Source organism: Bolinopsis microptera, chromosome 3, assembly GCF_026151205.1.
Source record: "Bolinopsis microptera isolate Bmic1 chromosome 3, MBARI_Bmic_1.0, whole genome shotgun sequence".
Lineage (NCBI taxonomy): Eukaryota > Metazoa > Ctenophora > Tentaculata > Lobata > Bolinopsidae > Bolinopsis > Bolinopsis microptera.
In genome coordinates, this window is record NC_087074.1 from 20,031,114 (window position 1) to 20,056,886 (window position 25,773).

Consider the following 25,773-nt stretch of genomic DNA (forward strand, 5'->3'; position numbering starts at 1 on the left):
TCTCTAGAGATGATTAAGGTAGTATCTACACAAGCTTCCCTGTAGATTTCTCTATAATCTTGAGCATCAGCCATACTTTTATGCTTCTTCCAGAGTCCCAGTGACATAAATTTAAAAAGGGACTAGGAATCCAGTCTGGAAAGAAAAAACGGCTACCATATATTTTTAAAACGACTACCATAAATTTTTCGGCCGCTCCGCGGCCGGATAACGATTTCATTTTACTTTGCTAGTTATATTACAGAGGTTTAGTTATTCATTAGTATAGTTATTAATTCATTAGTATAGTTATTCATAATTGCCAAAAGATTGTGAAAGAATTCCTTACCGGGTCTCGAACTCGCGATCTGCTAATGTAGTAACGATGGATTAACCAACTAAGCTACGATTTCATGTACGCTTTTGTAATATTTACATATAGATCTTCGCGCGTTCCTGCAACTACCATACTACCATACTACCAAACAGTCCATACTACCATACTGGTAGTAGGAAAATCTTGGATCCTGACAGAAATATCTTGGATTATTTGGTAACGCGCAAGTTAAGCGCAAGAACTAGGATCCTGACAGGAATCTGGCATTTGCGCTCGATTCGAACATCTTCTCGGATAAATATAGAATTAAAGTACAGTGCGCGGCGTTACAGTGTGTAACAACCGAGAGCGGCTATTTTAAAGTTGATTTAATAATTTTGTTGACAAAAATTAGTCGGCGTGGCTATGGAAATTAATATGGCTAGGAATTAGATTCTTAGATTCCTCACTTTATGTCACTGGGTCCAGAGTCTTTCAGCAGCTCTGCGCTTTTTACGGGCATCATTGCAGTTTTCATTCCACCAGTCACTACGACCAGGTACAAAATAGATGTTCTTAGCTGGTGCATGCTTATTAAGAACTGAGGATATAACAGAATCGTATTTGTCGACTGCGTCATCTAAACTAGTTAGCTGGGATGGAGATGGCATGTGGAGTACAATGTCAGCTTTGAAAGCATCAATATCAATTTTGCTAAACTCACGAACTGTTTTTTGTTCCTTACTTGGCTGCTTTGATGACACATCAATCTCGGGTGCACTAAACTTAACCAGGAAGTGATCTGACGTTGTGCCCGTGTCTTCCACAATTTCAAGCTCTGTGATGTTTAAGTTGTCAGCCGGTGATTCCAATGTTAGCACTAGGTCCAGTGTGCCGCCAGAGATGTGTGTTGGTGAGGAAACATGCTGCTTCAAGCCTTTTGAATGACAGAGTGCCATGAATTGTTTAGCCCAATAGTCTGGATCCTCTACATGAAAGTTGAAATCCCCTGCTAATATAGGAATACCAGATTTAGTTATCAAGGTATCCATGTAATCAGAAAACTGTTCAAGAAACAATTTCTTTCGGGTTTCTTGATATTTCTTATGAGAAGAAACTTGAGTTGATCGATAAAGGACACAAAATCTGATCAAGTGAGATTTTGCTCTGAAGACAGTTTCCAAAACCTCAAAGGAACTAAACTTCACACTGTTTCTTGTCAGAGAGACAACCTTTGGGTCATAGATGAAGGCAACACCGCCACCTCTCCCACGTCTTGGAGCACTAATAATATCATATTTGTGGTCTTTCACCTCAGCGATTTTGGCCTTATCATCAACTCTCAGCCAAGTCTCTGTCAAGAAGCATATATCCACGTTCTCTTCTCTCAGTAGCTCTAGTACAGATACCGTTTTGTTGCAAATGGATCTTGCATTAAAGGTTGCCATTTTCAGAGCATGGGGTGGACTGTGATGGTGTCCTGGTGTCACATCATGTTTTTTGAGTCATATTCTGTATTCATCACTAGCCTCTGCATCTCTCTGGCAATGATTGGACACTCCATTGATGCTGCATTATGAGACTTGTGCTGTGCTTTATCACTGGGATTCTTCGAGTTTTTGCACCTGGCACAGCACTTTGCTTCACTTTTGGACTTGTTACTGCAATCTTTAGACAGGTGGTTTCCTGAGCAGCGGAAGCAAGTTGGATCATCAACCTTGGTAGGACAGTTTGTAGAAGTGTGACCAATTCCTTGACAATGGTAACAAGAAACAACATGAACTCGATCGGACACAGGATGGCAGGTATTTCCAAAATAAAGAGCTCTTCCTTGGTCATTCATGATGCAAGATCGGATAGCAGGAGAGACTTTAAGTGCAAATGTGAAATACTTGCTATTTTCAGTAAAACGTGACATGTACACAACCTCCAATTTGTGACCAGCATCCACAAGCTTGCGTACTCCGTCATTTTTGGCCAAGATGGACGGTTTCAGTAGCGATCTGCACTTATCTCTTAGTTTATCATCATCGTCTGCTGTAAGTCGGCGGAAGGCATCGTCCCTATGGACGTTCTCTATTGTTAACTTTGGATACATCTTCTTTGCTTCACGCAAAGTATATCCCTTTGAAGAATCTTCATCAATCAACTGAGTAGCATTTTGCCTTGCCTCTGAATCAGGAAAACCAATAGCGATAGAGTTATTGGATTTGTTAACCTTTACAAAGTCCGTTTGTACTGATGACAATTTCTCACATACATTATTGCAAACGGACTCAGCGGACTCAGCTGTGACATCTTCAGGGGGAGATAATATAAGCACTGAACTCTTGGACTGGATCCTAGGACGAGGTGCCAATTGCTGCATCTGTGGAGTACTGCCCATGGTAGATGCCTGGAATACCTCCTGCTGTCTTTCCTGCGACTTGTTAGTAAATAGATCGGACATAAGGAATTTTTGAGAGTTAGAACTTTGGGGCCCTGATGGACCAAGCTTAGCATCAATAGCATCATGAACACTTTTAAGAATATCCACTTTGAAATCTTTCATTTCACTTCTGAACTGATCACTGTCCATACCACCCGATCCAACCTGTTCAGAGTCTGCGTCATTACCCGTCTCAAAGGAGATCTTCTTGTTGTCGGTCAGATTACCCGTAGTTATGCAGTTGGGACAGAACCACCAGGTACAGGGGTTCTTCTCCATAGCTGCAAGGACGTCACTGGAGAGGGGAATTGTTAAACAGAGGTTGTGGTACTTGGATTTACATTTCATGCATTCCAAAAGCTGGTCACCCGGCTGAGCATTGCAGGATTTGCAAGCGCCACTTGAAGCAATATGACCTAATCCAGGGTCAAAATCTTGGGTTTTGGACCACGTGATTAGAAGCTTCCCTCGCGGGGTTCGCCCGTCAATCTTTAATTTTAAGCAATCAGTCATTGTAGTACTTGTATAGTACTTGTATAGTACTTGTATAGTACCGTTAAAGGCACAGCACCAACAATGTGCAGTAGCAGGGGCAACTGGCAGTTAAAAATTGCCGATATAACAGAGATAAGGGAGCTCTGTTTTCAACACGTAACAAAACTGCAAAAGTATTATTAACTTTCAATACTTGGGGGCAAAATGTTGGAATAATGTTCCAACAGATCTACGAAATCTGCCCGATGTTAAAAGCTTAAGTGATTCGTATAAGAAACAGCTACTCTCATCTATAACAACAGACCCTAATTATACCGTCGACAATTCATATGACAAATTTTACACTGCAATCATAGTCGACGATAACTAAGTATCTTCTAATTCTTTCAAATCTGAGGCATATATAATTGATGTATCGAAAGGATTTTCCCTTTTTTTACCACCTTACCATTTTGATTGATTTTGCACATGACTGACATGTTTTAACTGGAGGAAGGGTTCGCACAGTGGTAGTTTTATAAACCACTTTTAATTTATTGACCTATTATACCTAGTGGTAGTTTTATAGACCACATTTAATTTATTTACTTATTATACTTAGTATTTATTTTTGGTGACTGTATCACCCAGTTTTAACATTTGATAATTGTACAGTTTATTGACGACACATTGACTGAATGTTATTTAGTAAAACAAAGTATTTTTTTAGTAAAACAAAGTATTTTATTTATTAGCAGTGCAATCAATTCATATGATATAATTATAAGAATATAATAGTATGTCACACCTATTTAACTGTTACTTTTGAGTAGTCGTGCCTTGGCTAAATCTAACTAGGACCAGTGGTGTCGATTAACATTTAATAGGTGAGTCTAAGTGACACAAATTGAAAATTTTAAGAAAAGACGGATCAAAACACAGATCCAAGGACAAGGAGACCCCACTGCAGGACCATACATGCTATTGGCTTGTGCATGGCCCAAAAAGGTTCCAGTTGTCCAGGAAACTGTACGTAGCTGGTCAACTAGTTTTGAATTCAGACTAGGCTTGATTTGTTCTGGGGTTTCTAGAGGTAAGATTTGATGGTGCCAGGTTTGTTCAGGCGGACATGGAAATTATGCGATGGATATATAGGTATATAAAAATCATATCAATATAAAAATAGATCCAAAAATAGATCCAAAGATTCACACGGCAGTCAGGGAACTTCCAGACAGGATGCTTTTGAAACAGGTATAATTAGCGCTTTTGTAATTAATTATATGCAAGGGATGGGATGCTGATCAACTAAGCTGGATCAATGCCCCAGCTATTTAGGGGGAGCCACTCAATTTCACGCCCAGGTGTTGTCAATTGCTGGGTTTCCAGTAACAGCTTTTTGATACGGCTCTTGATCATACGGCTCTTTATATTCTAATTTATATTAGAATTATTAGAATTAGAATCAAATTTACACAGCAATACAATAAGAATAAAAATAATTTAAGAAGCTTCAATCTGCTGTGCAGGACATTCAAGTCAGTCGAAAACTGTTAGCAGAACACCCTTCTAGGGACATAAGGATATAGTATGTAAACATAATGAGTAATAAAATAATGAGTGATAAAATAAGATATGATTTAACAGTGAACTGTGGGCATGAAGGTAACAATTAAGATTACATAGATGCCCACTTTGGGATAACGTCAGTAATGTTATTTACAGTTATATACAGAGAAGTATAGAACAATAATAGATTGGCAATGATAAAAAATGGGAACGAATAAAGGAGATGTTTAAAGTTCTATACTTCTGGAAATACCTAGGTCATATATAACACAGGGGGCCTTTCCACCCGACAAAAACTCCAGCCCCATAAAATTTGTTTCAGTTGTCACTTAGCTAGAGTGTAGAAATAGTCGAAACTATTGTTTATTTCATAGGATGAGACTCCTTGAATTACATCTGACATAAATTTAGATTTCATACATTGTGAGAATTTTACACTACATTCTATAGTCCTTATGTTCTCGGGAATTGTATTCCAACATTTTGCACCTAAATATGTAAAGGTTTTGTGTGTTCTGGATTTGTGAATATAAAGGTTGCACCTCTCAGCATCACGTGATCCTCCGGATACATAAGAAAATTTATCTGTGAATGATGATGGTGCAGCCTCATTAAGAATTTTATACATATACGTTGACAGATGGAGTTGTCTTCTTAAGTGTAAGGGTAACCACTTCATATTTCGATATACATTTACTGATGGTTCCTGCCAATGAACATCCAGAGCAATTTTTGCTACTTTCTTGTATAATATATCAAGAGAATTAAGTTTGGTTTTGGCAGCCCTGCACCATATTATATCCAGGTAGTCAAATTGGGGGAGCATAAGAGCATTTACAAACATTTTTCTATATTTCAGTGGAAGAAGATTTTTCGACCTGTATAGTGCCCCTATTCTTTTAGCAATTTTTGATTTCACATAATCAATATGGTCATGAAAGTTCAATAAATTGTCTATCATGAGACCTAAATATTTTTGAGATTTAGTTTCTTCTATAAATAGGCATTCTTTTTCCAAATCCAGAGGGATTGACAACGTGTCCAGATTAGGTGATCTATCAAATACAATGAATGAAGATTTTGCAGCATTTAGTCTCAGCTTGTTGATTCTAAGCCATTCATACACAATTTTCATATCCTTAATTACATTCTCATATATGCCTCGGGAAATGTTATCAAAATATAGTGCACTGTCATCTGCAAATAAGTAAACAGTAGATTGTGTGCAATTTCTACTGAGATCATTTATGAATAAACTAAATAGAATTGGTCCTAATATGCTACCCTGTGGCACACCTGTTTTAACAGGGAGTGATGTGCTTACATTACCACGTATTTTGGTGTGTTGCTTTCTGTCCCCCAGGTAGCTTTTGAACCACTTTATGACAAAGCCATCAACTCCATAATACTTAAGTTTTTTTAATAAAATATTATGGCTTACTGTGTCAAAGGCCTTTTTGATATCTAAGAATACAATTGCAGGTTTCTTCTGTGATTCCTTAGACGTAAATATTTTATCAAACAGATTAAGCATTAAAAAAGTGGTGGAATGATCTTTTCTAAAACCATACTGATGGTTGGTAAGCAGTTTATTTGTTTCAACATAGTCTGTAAGCTGTTGGTTAACAAAATATTCTATGCATTTTCCAAGTAGGGGGAGTATGGATATTGGCCGGTAGTTATTTGGATCATTAGGGTCACCAGTTTTAAGAATTGGAGTGACTGATGCAATTTTACATGCCAACGGCATTGTTCCACTTTTCATACTAAGGTTTATAATATGAGCTACTGGATCGATGATTTGGGGAATAATATACTTATATATTTTAATGGGCATGATATCGTTAATCGATTTATCTGATGGTATACTGAGTATATATTCTTTTACTTGTTCAACAGTCACCTCTTCGAATACAGAGAGTTTACACTCTGTTGGAGGCGGCATATATTCTAGGAAGTCGTCTGAATCCTTTTCCTTAATCGATTCTTGTATTATTGTACCAACTGTGGCAAAATGCAGGTTAACTCCGTTAACATTTAAGTTGCTTGGGGAAGAGCTACTTATTTTTCCAGGTAAGTTTGAAGCATGTTTGATAGTTTTCCAAATGCCTTTTAAATCGTTTTTTGCACTTTTCACAGTAAGGTCCTGAACAATATTTGTACGTCTGTTTTCTTTGGATAATTTTGTCACATAGTTTCTTTGGGGACGATAGTTATCCCACGAAGTAGAGCATTTCTTATGTAGTTCACTTTTTCTGCATTTACATATTCCATTAATACAATTACACTTGAATTTGTTTAATTGTCCTAAACACTTTTTATACTTTCTGAAGAGCATCTTCTTCTTCCGTATTTCTGCCAACAGTTCTTTAGAGGGATTACAGAGAAAGTTACTATTACATTTTATCTGTTTAGGTGGACAGTAATTATCATACGATTCCTGGATGTGATGATTAAGTCCATCTAGGGCATGGTCTACATTAGTACAGCTTAGAATATTACTGTAGTTGCTGGAGGATCCCAGAAAATAGCTTAAGGCTTTCAGATTGTTTAAGGAGTGGTCTCTGATAAGAACCTTCTGGAATTTACTAGCTTTACTTACTTTAAAGTCGAGAACACATTTGAGAGCTTGGTGATCTCCTATTCTATCATCAAGTACTTTACACTCTATGAAATTAGAGTAACAGTTAGTCATGACAACATCTATTGTGCTCTGCGTTATCCTACCATCTAAGTTTGCAACTCTAGTAATTCCTGTAACAGTCTGTATCATTCCAAAGAGCTTCATTGTTATATCTAACTTTTTATAATCTAGATCAGATAAAGAGTTTTGGTTAACATTAACATCGCCAATCCATATTACTTTCTTACCTTGAAGTTTCATCATACATTCAGTCATATAATCAAGGAAAGTATCTAGGTGACAAAAGTTTTGTGATCTGTAGAAGCAGCAAATGTACAGATTGGCATCCTTGAGTTGTATCCATATAGCTTCGATTTTAGAAATATCAGAGTAAGTTATATCTAAATTGAGTAATTTGTGGTTTACATTTTGGTTGATCAATATACCACACCCTCCTCTTCCTCTATCGTTAGGTCTATCACACCTTATAAAATCAAAGTTTAAGGGGAAGTTAAGTGTACTAGTGTCTATATCAGATTTAAGGTTTGTCTCATTAATTCCAATTATGTCAAGCTTTTCGCGAAATATTAGCTCCTGTAGTTCGAGAGTTTTTGCCAGATTAGTCAGGCCACCCTGTATATTACATAGACCAAGAGAGAGATTATCGTTTATTGAGGTACGAATGTGGTAATAATAAAGTTAAAAGGAGGACAAATCTATACGTTTCTTCTTCAAGCAATTTAAATAAAATTCATGACATTTAGTTTTATGTCATGCTGATTTATTTGTGACTTAATAATTTAAAATGTGATTCTTTGATAAAAGTATCAAATACTCATTTAACTACAGAACTTTCTACAATCTGAATGGAAAGACTAAGTTTGCTCATTGTGGGATAAATATTTTAAATGTTTCGCCAACCTGGCGATTCCCTTGATATTAAGGTGAACATTATCTATTCCCTTTTTGAAAAATACCTGTTTCCTTACTCCAGTAACTCGGCTGGTAAATAGTCTATTATTACGTTCTAAATCTATATAATTTAACCCATGGCTAGAGCAGGTGTTAGAAATAAACCTATTTAATTCGTTGATAACTTCATTTTTGTTATAACTGCTCCTAGGTAAAATATTTATAACTGAAATTCTTGCTCCAATAAACATTCCCCAAAGTATACTAAGTATTTGATCAATTCCTTCTGTTGCATTTTTCATAGAAATATAATTGTTACAGACAGAATCTACGTAGTTTGTACCTGTTAGTATGAAAACACGCTTTACATCCTTTTTATCCAGTTTTTTGAACTCCTCATCATGTAACAGCCTATTTAACATTTGAGCAGAGTTCGCTCCAGGGTAGAAGAACACCTTAGCTTTCTGCTTCCTCGAACTTAGTAGAGTTCCGTTGAGGTCCCTGAACATACTGCTGCTGATGTAGATGGTATCAATTGGCAGGTCACTTGGGATCTGTTCAGGTGAAGGAGGCGCTGCAGTTGACTTGGCTGAACTCTTAACTCTGGAATGGTGGACTTCAAATTCACGTTCGTTGTAGGGTACATATCCACTAGCTGTAGAAGGTGATTTTCTTGGTTGACTGCAGACAACTGATTTGATAAGTCTAAAAGTTAAACTGATCCTTTTGTCTGTGCATAGTGGATCGGGACATAGTTCATGGTTGAATTGATGTTGGGACTTTTTGGACATAAGACATACATCTCCATGTTCTAAAATTAGGGAAGTCACCACTTGTCCTGTTTTGATTTCAGTCAACTGCATCATCCTGGAAGCACCAAGGGACACTGTTACAATGTACGAATTTTCTTCAATAAATTCTTCATTGTCACTATGAGCAGGCATATGTTCCTCTCCAGATTCATAGAGATTGACCAGAACACTGTTGTAGTTGTATTCTGGGAATAGCTCATCTAGAAAGGAACATATACTTGCCATGTAAGATCCCTGGGGGATCTTCTTTGGGTCATGCATTCCTCCACTGTACACGTAAGGATGTTTCCCAAAGTAGACTGATTTCCTGTTATGGAAGTGGTGGCTGAACTTTAATTCCTCAAATAAGATTTCAACAGAAAATTTGCTGAATGGTGCCTGTTCAATAAGTTCAACAGGTGTGATGGCGATATCAGGGATTTCATAGTCTGTAGTAAGGTCTGAACTTGACACAGGTGTTAAATCTAATCCTGCATAATATTCACCACTTCTTGGAATAACTGAGCCAGTGTCTGTAATCTCGCTGGTTGAAATGTCTATGTTGTTAGAAATAATTGATAGAGGTGCTTCTACATAGCCATCATCATCAATCAACAAAAATGATTCTGGTACCTCACATTCATTGTCATACTGAATGTTATTGTTGCTGGAGTCCGTTTGCGCTGATACATCGAAACACTTGTATTGAGCAATAGATTGGTTTCCACTTTGAGGCGAAATAGTTTCATTAATCTCTGCTATTGTTTGTGAGGTTTGAACAATCTCCTCTAAAATGAACACTTTACGCTCCAGAAACTTCACGCGAGTTTCAAGATCTGAACAGTTTGTACATTTTGTATCACATTCCATCAATAATTTGCCGAAAAATGTTTCCAATGAATCGTTCATGATGTTGAGTTGGTTGAGTTGGTTGTAGATAAATAGATTGATTGAAGTCGATTGAAGTTGATTGAAGTTGATTGAATAGATTTGATACCTCCAATTACATTACATTTTTGTCATGTTGGTCATTTTGGTCATACCTCAAATTATTTGTTATATAGTAGTGTTGAAAGTATTAAAACTATTAAAACTTAGGGTTATATTCTAGATATTTTATTTATTTTTCAACAGGCGACAACTTCCTGTTCACCCTGGATTCATAAAAAAATTTTAACTTTAAGCAATTGTCTAGAAACTTCCATTAACTTGATAAAATTGAGAACGAAAGCACTATTAATACAATCACAGGCTGCTGACTTAAAAGAGACTTGGACTCCAAACAATTTTAAGTTACAGTAATTTAATCTAATTGCAGCAGCACATAACATAATTTAAACTATTGCTATCATTATTGTACTACAGACTGAAAATATCTCAGATCTATTTTGGGCGTTTTTAACAACTTGTAGTTGTAATTCTTAAATATTAGATATCCTAATTTATAACTTTTTAATCAGAGTGAATTAATAATTGATATTTGATAATTTATTTATTTGATAGTTTAGTCTGATATTGATATTAATATTGATTATATTGATATTGTTATTATTGAATGAAGCTAATTCCAGACATAAATAATACTACTTCTATTAACAAAGGGACTTGGAGTATAAACGACCAATTTTGCATAATTGTCTTTCCAACCACGAATTCAGGAGGCAAGGGTGGGTGCGTAAACTTTATGGTCTGCACTCTCAGATCCTGTATCACCCTGGATTCATTTCGACGTATTTTTGGTAAAAGTATACTGTATATACTTTCTGGTCACTCTCTTGCTACTCCAAGTCCCCTAAGATATATGGTCTAAAGTTTGCACTAGTTATATATATAAAATATGTTTTTGTCTGCTTTAACTGATACTAAATAAAATTGTTGTTTTCTTGAAATTGTTGTTTTCTTGTTTTTTCTTCTATATTAGTTACTCATATCTCTTTTACAGACTTTTTTACAAGGACATTGACAGATGATACTCACATTAGGCATTCATTATTGCATCTAAATTATTTCACTTGCATTAGGTTTAGAAATTTATTCTCTGGTTAACAGATTTCAAATGTTTAATTAATTTGTAGTATGACAGTAAGGTATATAAGAAGTTATTTAATTTTGCTTGGGCTATTATATTGACTATTGAGGTTTAATGATGATATGGAATTTGAATTCTATATAAATTTACACTATGTGGTTGGGGCATTTTGCATAGTAAATATGGTTACTACTCCTATATATCATATTATTTGATTGGTATTCGATTTCTGATTATTTCTCTAGGAATATGATTATTATATCTCAATTTTAACTTCTTCAGATTTGAAATGGTCGAAACATATTAAAAGTTGTATTAGTAAAGCAAACAGTATGATTGCATGGGTTACAAGGAATCTCATTATAAGAGAAATTAATGTTATGAGAAATGTTTATAAAACTATAATAAGACCCCACTTGGAGTATTGTGCTCAGTTGTGGTCTCCACCTGCCTGCCATGGGAATTGGGCTACTATCATTGAACTGGAAAATGTCCAGAGAAGGTTCACACGCCTTATTGATGATATTGGAACACTTCCTTACAGTGAAAGGTTGGATGCCTTACAGATTACAACACTCGCAGAGAGACGGGTTAGAGGAGATTTGATTGAAGCCTACAAAATTGTAAATGGATTGGTTGAGTATGGAAAAGATATTTTCAATTTAAGTAGATCGGGAGATAAAATTGTTAGCACTACATCTAACAATATTGATAGAAATATTAAAACCTTGTCTAATAATTTTTTATCAGAGCGTGTTATCAGCTTTTGGAATAAATTACCATCTTTTGTTAGAAATTCAGTGTCTGTTATTGATTTTAAAATTAATCTAGAAGAATTTAAAAAGACTAATAATTTAGTAGACACAGGCAACTTTTGGGAAGTGTCAAATATAGTTTTAGCAAAAATAGAGGGTGTAAATTATATTGAAAAGAAGAAGCAACAAGTCCAATATTTATATAAAAATCCGTGTGTTGCCAAGAGAAAGGGAATAAATATCTCATGAATTTGTTTTTATTTATTTATTTTTTAAATTAACGGTTTTTAACTTTTTAAACTTTTTTATATGTAAATAAATTATGACAATTATGTTAGTTATAGAATTTGTTTGTTTTTTTTTAATGACGAAGGCTGTGAAATGTTCACAGTTCTGATAATGAGGAAATCAGAAAGAATGTTTAAAACTAGTGATGATGTTTATGTCATTATTCTTAATCTAATCTATCTAATCTAATCTTGGCTTTAGGTAGGGTGCCCCGCTAAAAGAACTGGATTCTTCCAGGAAGCATCCCGTGCACAGACCTTGGTCTACATATATATTAAATTATTAACCATTCATTCTGTATGTGCACGAAAATTTATTTCAATCAAAAACATCCAACAACATTGAAGTACACTTCACAGTAAATCCACGATTGGGTACCCTGGCTAAGGTTCCAGCTGTCCGTACAAAAAGCTCAGCTGCTCATCAGACTCTAAATGAAACATCATTTAGCGTAATGGGTCCCAGACTCTGGAACTGTATACCTAGGCACATATGTGCAGTCTCCAAGCATGCTGGCTTCAAGCATCATATGACGGCATTCATGCTTTCTTTGCCGGATAAACCGCCAATCCGGGGCTTCTATTCACATCACCGAACTCCAATTCTATAATGGACTGGCGTAACGATCGAGAGGCATCTGGTCTCTGGGGTGGTCAGCAACTCTGATGGCCTGTCGAGTTTCGACGAAGCAGATCAAAGGTATCAAAGGTAAGGTAAAAGCATATGTATGCTGAAACCCTAACCCTAACGAGAAATTATACTAACTATCTTAAACGGTCATATTATCTTATCATGTACTTTTATTTACTTAAAAATTTTGTTTTACTTATCACGTGTTCGAGACAGTTTTTCGCCAATATCTCGTCAGGGGAGCATTTTAACCTTATTTATGGGGATGATTCGGAATCAGCGTCCGATAATACATCGATTGAAGTTGGTTTCAACTGTCGCATGTCGGGGGCCCTTCTACTCTTTCAGAACAATCTCAAAGATTGACTGTATAGTAGAATGAGTTAGCACGCTCGATATTGGTGGCAATGTGCAATGGACCGTTTCGGTTAACTATGCATTCTGCTCTGCCAACTGCAACACTCGATTTCATTGAATGTATATAACGTTTAAAGGACCCGTTAGTATTTAAGGAATTTCTTCATAGAAAGTCTCTTTCTTCAAGAGCTTATGTAAAATGGAGGGTCCATTTAATAGGCCTGCAGTCTTTTTATTTAGTCCCCCTTTATATACGGTAAGGGCTTTACCGCTTCTCTACAAATGATTTTCCACGAAGCCCCAAAAGGATAAATGTCTAGAAACAGCACGTTTAATGGGTTGTATTATGTTTAATATTCAAGTAATTAAGTAAGATCAAACGCCAATAATTTTTATCTTGGCACTAACAAATAAAAGTTTACAAAACAACTGTAGGCGAAGCGCTCAATTAAAAATGAACAGACAATAAACATATGCGCGGGGTGAATCTATTTTTGTGTTTTATAATTCAAATTTACATTGTATTACATCGTAACACCCATTGTCGTTTTACTTACAATATAGGGGAGCCGCGCACTCGTGCGCGGCGGGCCATACAACGTATGACAAAATTGACCGACTGGTGCTCAGCCCTGTCACTCAATTTAACGGGTGATACTCGTAAAATGATATCTGTTCCACCGTCGACGAGTCCAACTTGGCGCGCGTCCTGGTAGGTTGTAAACCTACAATCTGAATCACTCAATCCACTTTGCAAAAAAATTGTTATGAAGGTGTTATTGTTTTTAAAAGTGTTCCGAGTGATTTGTATAAATGCATATATTTATTTTAAATACATTATATACTATATTTTATACCTGGAGACCCAGTCATAATAAATACATACGTGGCAAAAACATTTAACCTTGATCATTGATTCAAATTATATAAAGTTGAAAAAATGATTTCGTTGCGTGTGCAATTTAGTGATGATGTGTTTGTAAATGTGTCCATTGTTAAATATATACTGACCCAGTGCGCGCTACTTCGTAGCAACTGCCTTGAAAAGAAAGCGAAACGCACGTGCTTCTTTTAAAAAAAATCTCAACACTTATTTTACTTCGGACATTCCAACAGCCACATTGTTACACAAGTGTGTAACCAGCCAATTACAGGAAGCCGAAGGACTCAATTATCAATTATACATTAGGCCAGTGACTGTTATGGTAGTGTGTACCATACTTTCTTCTCCCGAGACTTTGCTGCAATGGGCAGCTCCTCATTTAACCCTCACACCCGATTTCTCGAGTATTTGGCTGAGTGGACCGGGCCGGGGGCTGCATAGACCACTCAGGATCCTTAGCTGAGCGTCGACGACGCTCACCCCACGGCTAGTGACAGAGTCGGGAATCGAACCTGGTACCTCAAGCAATACCAGGCGGATTAACCAACTGAGCCACTAAGCCGTTAAGAAAAATTTATAAAAATATCATCCGTTAAATGTAAATGTAAACAAGCATTTTATTAACAATAAATATTAGAGGTCTTCGCCGCCTCGATGCAATCTTGCTTCGCATCGACAATATGCTTTGTTAATTCGCAAAGTAACGATCTGGAAGTGTTGACTTGTATCACGTCGTGACCCCACAGTCGTTTCCCCTTTATCGTTCTTACGATACAGTGGAGCCGCGCACTCGTGCGCGGCGCGGTGGGTCATACAACGTATGACAAGGGTTGACATCATCAATCAATAATAAATAGTTTAGATCAAAAACTTTACTTTTCAACATACTAATTTTAAATTTTAAATGTGAAATGCCTATTTAACACATTATACCCCGTTAAAACGTTATGAAACCGCAACACACAATAATTTACAATTAATATAAAATTAAAAAGTTTTAATACATAAAATGAAAGTTTTAATACTTTCGGCGCTGCTATATAACAAATAATTTGAGTTTAGGGATCAAAATATGTCGTAATTCCCACAAAGGGGCGCTGTGAGTTTACACGTTGCTTTAGCAACTGTTTGTTCTGACTTTTACTGGATGTGAGCGACATTAACAAAAATAGCAAGAGATCCTTATCTACAGCTCAGGAATTCCTTCTCCTGTGGACAAAAAGATTAAGTCTCAAGGGAGACACTCCAGGACCAGATTCGAAGGTGAAGGATGGATATTGTGATAGTCAACTATTGTTGTAGTCAGTGATGTAGCACTCACAAAGTTTGACAGTTCACACAGGGACAAGACAAAATGTCCATGTAATAAGTCAGTACCGTCATGGATAATTGAATGTTTAAAGTGCAAGCAATATTTGATATGGGCACATAGATTGTTTAACTATGAACGGACTCAATCAGCAAAGCATCAACAGCATGACCGATTGGCACTGCCCTCTTTGTTTGGTTTCACCAGTTTCCACACTCGAAACTGCTGCTTATTAGATGTGTGTTATGTGTGTAGGATCACTGACGCTTCAAAAATCTAACATTCAATGTGAGACTGCTATTGCCGCAGAGAAGCTTGATTCCATCTCAGCTTTTGGTGAACAAATTGCCAAGGTTAACTTTGACAGTCTGAATGACAGCATTGCTACCATCCAGAACCTTGACCTTCATATCTAGCACCTATTGGTCAGTGATAAGGGCACTGAAGAAGCCCCAGCATGGGTTGCAAAGATGGAAGGAAATCTGAACCAGCTGATAACTTCAGTTGACTCCAGACTTGGGAAGGTTTCTGTGGCAGATAATAGTAGTAGAGGCTCTTACGGGCAAAAAGACGTGTTTTCTGCTACGAGTTTAGAAACCTAACCGCTAATTGGACACAATAGTATGATGTCTAAGGATCGATAATATGTTAAGAAGTATAAATTTGGCCTTATTAGTCACGTGCTATACCAATGCGCGTTTTAAACTTTGACAGTCTATTACTCTAAGGCAAATAGAGTAATTATATTCATATTTTGTCAGCAATAAGATCACATTATTTTCTATTTAGTGTGAAAATATGAGCTAGAACGGACATAATCTCGCTGAGTTATAGCTGTTTGAAATTTATGATGAACGCGCGGGTGCCAATTGATAACAACTAAATGCTGTTGCGCGTAGTGCGCGTCGAAAATTTGGCAAAAACGCTTGCGGAGTGACAATATTCAAACTTCGATAAAGTATATGAAGTGGGTACTTCTCGGAAAGGAAAAATTTAGGCAAACACGATGTGACTATTTTTGGGTTGATTTAATACAACTGCAAAAAATTATTCAAACTTCAAGCAAAAAAGTCAACATTTTTACCACTTTTTTGGATTTTTACCCGCGTTAAAACAGAGGGATTTTTAAAATTTTTAAACCATCTTGTGCGGCTGTGTTTTAGCTATTTCCATGCAAGTTTTGCCGACATGCCAACAAAATTAACTTGTTCAAAATATCAAAAAACATGGTTTTTTGGCCTATTTTTTGCCCAAAAATCGGTTTTTTTGCGATTTTACCCGCGTAAACTCAGTCCAATCATCTCGAAACCACTTTTAATCGATTCTACGGTCAAAAATACGTCTAGAAAGGTGTATCTGGGGTCCCTAGCGTATCGAGCAGACAATGCCCGTAAGAGCCTCTACTATAGTGGCCTAACAGAACAAATCAAACTAAGGAATAAGCACTCAGAACCAGTTCCTCACAGCCCCAACCAAGGCACCCAAGGTAAGGTACCGGAGCCTACCCATGAAGAAGAGATTCCCTCTGATCCAAACAAATCTCCAGTTCATAGAGCCACAGAAGAGCTCATCTCAGACGAAGAACAGGAAGTACTCCTCTTAGCCTGCCAGTGTCTTGAATTTACTGAGGAGGGGGCCACGCTGTATGTTCTCTGGGAGAGCATACAGTATCTGGTTCAAGTAAGAGCCTGTCTCCAAAAACTCATCTGGACTAATATTTCTGTGTGTGCAAAAGCTTTCAGGCCTGCACATTCCTTGCCCCGTTAGTTGCCTATCCGTTTTAACCTAATTAGCAGTTAAGGACAGAAAGTCATACACTAAATGAGCATTATATTTGTATTGTTATAAATTTGTTGATTCTGTAAAATGTGCTAAAATTAAATTTCTTGTTTCATTGAATTTCTTGTTTCATTGATTTATATTTTGCATACTACTTTTTAAAATAATTAAAACTTATTTACCATATTAGAATATGCCTCAGTTTTACTAGAAGCATTGAAAAATTAGTAGAAAGCTACTTTACAATACCTTTAAATAAATAACTTTGGTTTTACGTATGCACTTCATCTATAGGATATAATGAAATTGACCAGACATCCCTTTGTCATGAATTGCTTGAGCTTGCTAAATTAAACCAGGAAAAAGGTGAACTGGTCGACATGTACCGCTCAAATTGTTTTAATCATTGTATATTATACTCTACATCTTCTTTCAATTGATGTATTAAAAATATTATGATTAATGGATATTATCTTCAATTTTGATTTCATCACAGGAATGGGTGGTTATTTCACAAGGCCTAGTTCCAATGTAGGAGGAGCTTTAACTAAAGACTTGTTAGTGCAAAATTTGAAAAATGGGGTTTACAAAAATATCATTATCATGTGTGGTGCTGGGATATCTACTGCTGCTGGAATCCCTGATTTTCGCTCACCATCAGCAGGATTGTATTTTAAATTGAAAAAATACGACCTACCTTATCCAGAAGCAGTTTTTGATGGAGATTATTTCAGACAAAATCCTTTGCCATTCTACAGCTTGTGTAGAGAGCTGTATCCGGAGGTACTCACTCCAACAACTACACACAAGTTCTTTACATTGTTGAGGGATAAACATCTTCTTCGTCGTGTCTACACACAAAATATTGATGCTCTTGAAATTCTTGGTGGACTGAACAAGAAAGAGGTTATAGAAGCTCATGGCAGTTTTCAAAGGAGTTATTGTACAAGTCAAAAGTGTGGAAAGGAATACGACCTTCAGTGGTTGAAAAAGGAGATGTTTACCCCGGAGAAGAATGATGGCGTACCAAAATGTGAAGACTGTCAGTCCGTAGTCAGGCCGGATATTGTGCTATTTGGAGAACAACTTCCCAGTAGATTTCACAGCAGCATATCATCTGACTTTTCTGCATGTGATTTACTGATTGTACTTGGAACTTCTCTAGCGGTCAGTCCATTTAATACACTAGTTGGTAGGACGAAACCTGGAGTTCCGAGGGTCTATATCAACAAGACAAAGCCTGGTAAAGTCGAAGGTATAGTTGGGTGGATGCTAGCATTATCTGCAAATGTCGACTTTTCTCGCGATGAGGACCTATTCTTGCAAGGTTTTTGTGATGATATTGTTGCAGATATCTGCTCTGCAGCAGGTATGAGTGAAGAACTCGAGAACATCCAGGTTCAGTCGATGAAGTAGTGTCTTCATCGCGTAAATAGCATTGTTTTAGGTTTATTAATATAATCAAGTTTACATTTTTGCAAAAGTAAGTTTTGTTGTTAAATTGAGAATGGTATATTGAGATGATTTATTTTGTTACTCACTTTTTTAAAGATTGAAAATGTATATTTCCTGCTTTGTGGAATTGTATTCCTGTAATAAGATGTTTGCATGATTTTCGACTGAGGAATCTTAGTAGGGCCTATCTGAATCACATATATTAAATACTAGCCCCTTATTCAGGTATATTTCTTCTGATTATAATTTGAGCCCTTGGATCAGATCTTAATAATATATGTACTTAATGCTGAATAACCATGAAACTGCTGCTCTTTATCGAAATTCAAAAATGTGATCCCTGGAAAACTCAATTTTGTGTCAGACTACAGTGCATGAACCGCCAATATAACAAACAATTAGGTCGATTTGGCAACAATTGACATCCCATTTGATAAGTTGCGTTGTGAGGCAAAATATTGAGACTATTCTTAACCCATCAATATCTTGCAGACGAGATAAGTGTAATTGTAAAGGCAGTTATTTGGAGAACAATGTGGTCAGTCAAGTGACTAACCCGTAGGTTGCTGCCAAATATCCGTTCACCGAAGGTCAATGATAGGCACGTCATTTGTCATGACATTATCTTCCTCATTACCGCATACCACATGACATTATCTTCCTCACTACTGCATACCACATGACATTATCTTCCTCACTACTGCATACCATGTATGACAATGATAGGCACGTCATTTGTCATGATATTATCTTCCTCCTTACTGCATACCACATGAAAATAACATTTTTGACACGTGTTGCAGCCAGGCTTTCAAAATGAGCTGTTATTTACCTTCTATACGTTCTGACAATCAACTATAACAGGCCACATTGTCTAGCCACATTTTTTCAGAACTCCCGTTCTGTAGAATATCTGAGAATTCTACAGAAAAAGTTTTAGGCGGACATTGGCGGACATGTCACCCTCTTTATTGCATTATAACTAGATTCTATAATTTCATAGGATACAAGAATACAAGGATATAAGGATATAAGGATAGAAAAGTGGGAATTACTTTATCGAATACACAATAATAGTAATCCTGAGATAATTTAAGTTAAAAACAATTCCAATTATTTAAGTCTCAAAATGCTGATATTCTACGAATCTAACTCTTATCTTAGCCAACTTATCGGAATATACTACATCATAGTCTAAAAAGTTTAAGAACCTTGAACGTTAGAATGGCAAGTTTAAGTTTAAAAAGTTTAAATATCCCAACTGTAATAAAATCGTTATAAATTCTCCCTGCTACGTTTTTAAACTAAACTTTCTTGGCTGTCTGTCGGCCCAACTTGGGGGACAACGTCAACAACTGGACAATTATATATATACATTTTATGGTACACTATGGCACATCTTGAATAAATAGCTATCATACCGGCTGTATACATTGCAAACAGAACAAGAATGACAGTCACTCTCAATGGAATGGGCAGCGTAGTCAGCCATACCAACCAGATGACGATACCGTCCAGGATCCCGATAATAATTGCCACAAGGATGGCACTGCAATATTGGCCCATCATCCTGTCCGTGGAGGGGCTGGTTTTCCACTCTCCCACTGGGGTTACTTTGTGGATACAGTTGTAGGTAGCACTACAGTCAGGACACCTGTTAGTCAGATTAGTGTGAATCCATTGGATTAGGCATGGCATGTGTGCGAATCTGTAATGTCTTCTTAAACAGTGACACGGCTCTGTCAATATGGATGAAGCTGGACCAGACTGCATCATTCTGGCGGCCATACTTGTAGCTTCACTTCCATTTCCGCCCAACGTCATCCTTTGTAGCTTGCCAAGATAGATGCCAGATCGCCCACAGAAACGGCAGTATTCCACGTCCATTAAAGATATAAACTTCTCAACCTCAGACCGTTCCGCATCCTCGGTAGTCATCTTTACTGCTAGACTTGTCTGAGAAACGGAGAACAAATTTAAACCACGTCTAAGTCGGATTTACAAGTATCTACGTTTTACGGTATAGAAATTTAATTAAAAGCATCGTCGAAGCGGCTTCTTGGCTCATTAGATTGATTGTATTACAGATTGTATTACAGATTAACTTTTAAGTGGAAAAGCAAGAAAATTATCAAAGAAAGGCATTCTTTTGTGCACAAAATTAGTCGTATCGTGAAAAAAATAAAGGCAGGTATTGACAGTCTGAATCTACCGAAGTCGTAGTCAGCAAGGAATAAACTGTGCACAACGACGAATTATAAATCAAGTCATCCGTGGCCAGGGAGCGACATAGCATCGGCATAGTGACAATTTGTGATACAATTGTCAGGTTTATTCTTTTGTGCGAGCTATTGTTCTGTGAAATAAGAAGAATGTAGACAGGAATCCAGAAGTTTGACATACCCGGAACGTGGAACTATTCCAGTATAACTACGGATTTATAATAATGAATAAAAAACACACTTTATGATTGACGGACTGAGTATACGATGGTAGTTAGTGCCGGAAGTTTTGAGAATGATAATACTCGTGGGTTGGGTGTGTAGCTCAACCCTTAAAAGACCTATTCTAGTTGTTGGATTTAAAGGCAAAGCACAAGTATTATTCATTGTTGAAAGTAATAATTGGAGCACTATTAATGACACAAACACATACATTGCTTCATCTGTCCAATAGTGATTTTAACTAGAAATGACACTGCTCGAAGCTCCTTATTGAACCAACTCTATTCTAGGACCGTACTTTCTTAACCTGCTAATATTGTGATCAGAATGACGATTCCGTTCACTGAGGGATGAACTACTCAAGAACAAAGAGCTACTCAAGAACAAAGAGCTACTCATTCAGCTATCACTTTATACATCATTAACTTCATAACATTGACTTTGTTGATGTTTGTATGTATGTATGTATGTATGTTTGTATGTTTGTATGTTTGTATGTTTGTATGTTTGTATGTTTGTATGTAGTTCCAACGTCTATATTACAGATTCAGTACAATACGATGTACGTCACATTACTTTAGACAATCTGACGCTCCTCATCATCACAACATATTGTGGCCTCATTACATAGAATTAAGCTATAATTATGGAATAAATGTCACAAATACTTAACATACCATTCGTATACCTTTTGCATTCGAGTATTTTCATACTAATCCCATCTTACTAATGACGTAACTATCATAATTGGTAATTTTTCAGATTGAATAACCACATAGACACTACATGTATAATTAAATTAACATTCGCTGTGGGGCTAGCCTATTTTTCGTCGACAAATGAACTATGAAAGGTACCGGTAATGTATTATTACGATGTTGAATGAACTAATGTATCACTACGAGTATTGCCTTTCTACACAATTACTATTCTCAACATGTAATGTATTGACGGGTGTTGTTATTATTGTAGACGGTGTGTAAACAGCATACCTTCCGATATTACACATAAAATTCGATCTGACAACCGAAGGAAGAAGAATTATTTGTGAGCATTTCCCGTCGAGTTTGTTTGTTCATACAGAATATAGCCAATCTATACATTGTATTTAGTTGCTGCTGAGTTTTTGTGCTTTTGAAAGCTACCTTTTTCTCATACCATGTCAAATATCCGTGCTCTTCGGGCCAAATTTGAGTCGGACAAACACGATATTGAACCTAAGCAGAGATTTCCTAAAAGTCCTCGAAGTAGTCGAAAAAAGATTGCCAGCTCAGAGGACACAGATGCACCAAAATCTAAAAACCCCTCCAGATCAACATTAAGTCCTTCTCAAAGTAACCCACCACCTCGAGCCCCATCCCCAGCTCGACCTCCAAAGAAAACAACCGAACAACCAGCCGAACCAGTCAGGTCAAATTCTGGGCCCTCTAAAATTAACACGCCGAAAGGAAGACCCCTCAAGGGCAATGATGTAGGAAAACCTGCGCCTCTTCCACCTAGATCCAAGTCTCCTGCTACAACTCCTGTGCCACCTCTTCCACCCAGAACTGACGGTCTACCACCACGAAATGGCACCGCAGAGCAACCTCCAGCTCCCTCTCCAACGAAAAATCAACAAAATGATTATTTAGCCCCTAGTAGAACTGCAAGAGAACCCTCTGTAAGTGATATTGATGACATTTCAGAGGACATATCAGAAGCTGTTTCAGATGTTCCTGATAAGCAGTCAGATAATGAAGAAGCAGGCAAGTCCTCTATGAATAAGAGAACAGCAAAACGGAGGACAACACGTAAAATGAAGAAGAAGAATCCCCGTCCTGAAAAAGTGCCCCCTCCATCTTCTGTCCCCCCTCGAAAGTTAACCTACACTAAAAGAGACGAAGTTGTCATGAGATCAAAAAACAAAGCCCGAGATCTTCACAATCCTACCCCTGTAAAAAACCCCTCCCGTCCAAACTCAGTGTCTGAGGAAGCAGCCCCGCCATTGCCAGCTAGAACTGATATCCAGACTACTGGAGACTCTTCCCACGTGCGACCTCGGGCTAAATCTACTGCTGGACACATCAGGAAGAAAAACCTTGCTCCGAAGCAAGATGCCAAGGTGTTGCACCGAAGATCTACTGCAGATACCGATGTAATCTCCCCAAAACCTTCAGCTCCACCACCAATAACTTCAGCTCCCCCACCAATAACTTCAGCTCCCCCACCAATAACTTCAGCTCCCCCACCAATAACTTCAGCTCCCCCTCCCATATCCTCAGCTCCTCCCAAGTTGCCCACCTCACCTCCTCCTCCTTCCGGAGACACCACTTTTTCCAGCAAATCTACTACCCTAGCTCCTAAAGGTAAGCTTCACCACAGTTCGAATAATTAGTTACTTTAAGGGATTCTTACTTAGCAAGTGGCTAGTTCCTAACGTATTATCTGTATCACATAATCTGTGTTATAGGATACTCAATACTGCAGTATTGTAATATGTTTAGAGTCGTGTGTTTTGGGTTGGTCAATGTTTCACTTATACGAGCAATCACTAAACTTCATCATTTAAATTAAGCACTGAAACTTTAAAAAAATAATTAAACATGGATTAAACTTACTTAACACCAAGGTACAATACAAGGGCACAAACAAAATATAGTGATATACGAGCTCACGAACTGGGCAAGGATAAGCACTTTAATTGTTGTTTATTGTTTCACATTTACGTCAATATAATAGACATATAATATGTCCACGATTCATGCCTTCACTGGATTATCTGCCAGTGTCACAATTATTTAATAAAGGCAAAAACACTACACAGAGTAACTGTATATATCTGATTATGTATTTATGCTAAATACACTGTATTTAAACATAAAATCGAGGGTTTAGCTGAAAACTACATTTCCCCTGGTCTCATAAGCACAAATATTTTTTTACATCACCACCAGTTATCCCAATCGATGAAGATCATTTTCCAGATGTCTTGAAAAAATACAGACCAGTGTCAACCTTGGGAAAACTTAATTAAAAGAGGAAGGCTACAGGAAGCAATGAGCATGAAATGATAACTTCAATTGTCCTGGCCAATATGCTACTAACAAAAGGCGAGATCATATTTCATTGTTATTAAGGCTAGTGTAATGATATCTTATAGCAGCTGATGAAATATGAAACATATATTCTGTTCATCAGATTAAGTCAACCCCTTCGTCAACCAACGAGAAATTGTTTCTTGCGGACAAGAACTGGACGTTTAAATAGGTTACCGCGACAATTGACCCCCTTGACACATTGACCCCTATGTTAATTAACACTGGGGTCAATTGTAACGAATCTAGGTCTTTGCTACGACAATTGACCGCCCGCACATTGGACCCCCCAAACAATTGACCGACGACACATTGACCCCCCGACAAGTGACCCCCTGCCAATTGACCCCCATGTATTACCACTGGTATCAATTGATCGGGTTAGGGGTCAGGGTCAGGGGTCCAGGGTCACGGGTCATGGTCAGGGTTCAGGGTCAGGGTCGGGTCAGGGTCAGGGTCAGGGTCAGGGTTCCTGGGTCAGGGTCAGGGTTCTCAGGGTCAGGGTCCCGGGTCAGGGTCGGGTCAGGGTCAGGGTCAGGGTCAGGGTCGGGTCAGGGTCCAGGGTCAGGGTCAGGGTCAGTATAGGGTTAGGGTTAGGGTTAGGTTAGTGTTAGGGTTAGGGTTAGGGTTAGGGTTAGGGTTAGGGTTAGGGTTAGGGGTTAGGGTTTTAGGGTTAGGGTTAGGGTTGGGGGGTGGGTCAATTGTCGGGGGGGAAATTGTCGGGGGTCATTTTTCGGGGGGTCAATTGTTGACCACCCGTTTAAATACTATCTGCAGCTAATTACATGATGCTAAAACTAATATAAATAATTCTACCCACTCAAATTAAAGTCTTTCGGTCTAATTATAGTATTGCTCAATGAGATGGTGTGGGTCAAGGGGCAAGGGTCAGGAGATCAAATCCAAGCCAAACTCGCTATTATTAGGTGTTGTTGTTTACACGTGAAATTCACGTGATTAGTCATTTGTAAACCACGTGACAAGAGTAGAGGTGCTGCAGAATTTAATTAACATTGAAATTTCTCCGACAGTACCACATGCTCGATGCCTGAGCCATACTCTTACCCCAACCAACGTTCAACACCCATATCTTCTAAATATGGACCTAAATAACTTACCTTATATTTACTTTCAGTTACCATACCTTCCCGTCTAAGAAAGCCTTGGATGTTGCAGAACATCTGTACGCTGCATACAAAGTGATGAGAAACCGTGGCTATAATGAAGTTTTAACCGTGGCTATAATGAAGTTTTATTAATATACTAATATTGTGTTATACTTTGTTCTAGATTACCAGTATTTTATTGAAATATCTTTATGGTAAATATCTACATTGGTTTAGACTCTTTCTTTTATAAAATAAAACTATGCTGTGCCAAGGGGGCGGGGGTAACAATCAAATGAATAAAATCATCGACAAAGATAATCGAAAGACAAAAGAAGCGAAGTCTGAAGGGGAAGAGAAACTTGTATATTAGAGTGAGTATAACCGAGGCCGAGGGGTGAATTTTTAAATTTTACCGAGGCCGAGGGGTGCTTTTTTGGCCTCGGTCAAATGGTGAAAAATGGTGAAAAGTTGTGAACATTTTTTATGACCGTGAATTGGCAAAATAAAAGGAAAATTCACCATTTTTCACCATCGCCCCCCCCCCCCCCCCCCCCCCCCCCCGTGAGTAT

The 25,773-nt window shown here is 37.5% G+C and overlaps 3 protein-coding genes across 7 annotated transcripts in view; 1 reads left to right on the forward strand and 2 right to left on the reverse strand.

Annotated features, from left to right (window-relative positions):
• Positions 1–10,161, reverse strand: part of LOC134813307 (eukaryotic peptide chain release factor GTP-binding subunit ERF3A-like) — a 90,534-nt gene extending 80,373 nt beyond the window's left edge. For both annotated transcript variants that reach the window (XM_063821001.1, XM_063820999.1), the window contains exon 1: positions 10,136–10,161. The gene's annotated coding sequence lies outside the window, so the exon portion shown is untranslated. The remainder of the gene's footprint in view (positions 1–10,135) is intronic.
• Positions 1–25,773, reverse strand: part of LOC134813306 (SR-related and CTD-associated factor 4-like) — a 118,360-nt gene that overhangs the window by 59,042 nt on the left and 33,545 nt on the right. The gene's annotated exons all lie outside the window — the stretch shown is intronic.
• Positions 17,623–18,630, forward strand: LOC134813310 (NAD-dependent protein deacetylase sirtuin-2-like). Its single transcript, XM_063821006.1, has one exon. The coding sequence runs from the start codon at positions 17,726–17,728 to the stop codon at positions 18,536–18,538; it is 813 nt and encodes a 270-aa protein (XP_063677076.1). The 5' UTR covers positions 17,623–17,725; the 3' UTR covers positions 18,539–18,630.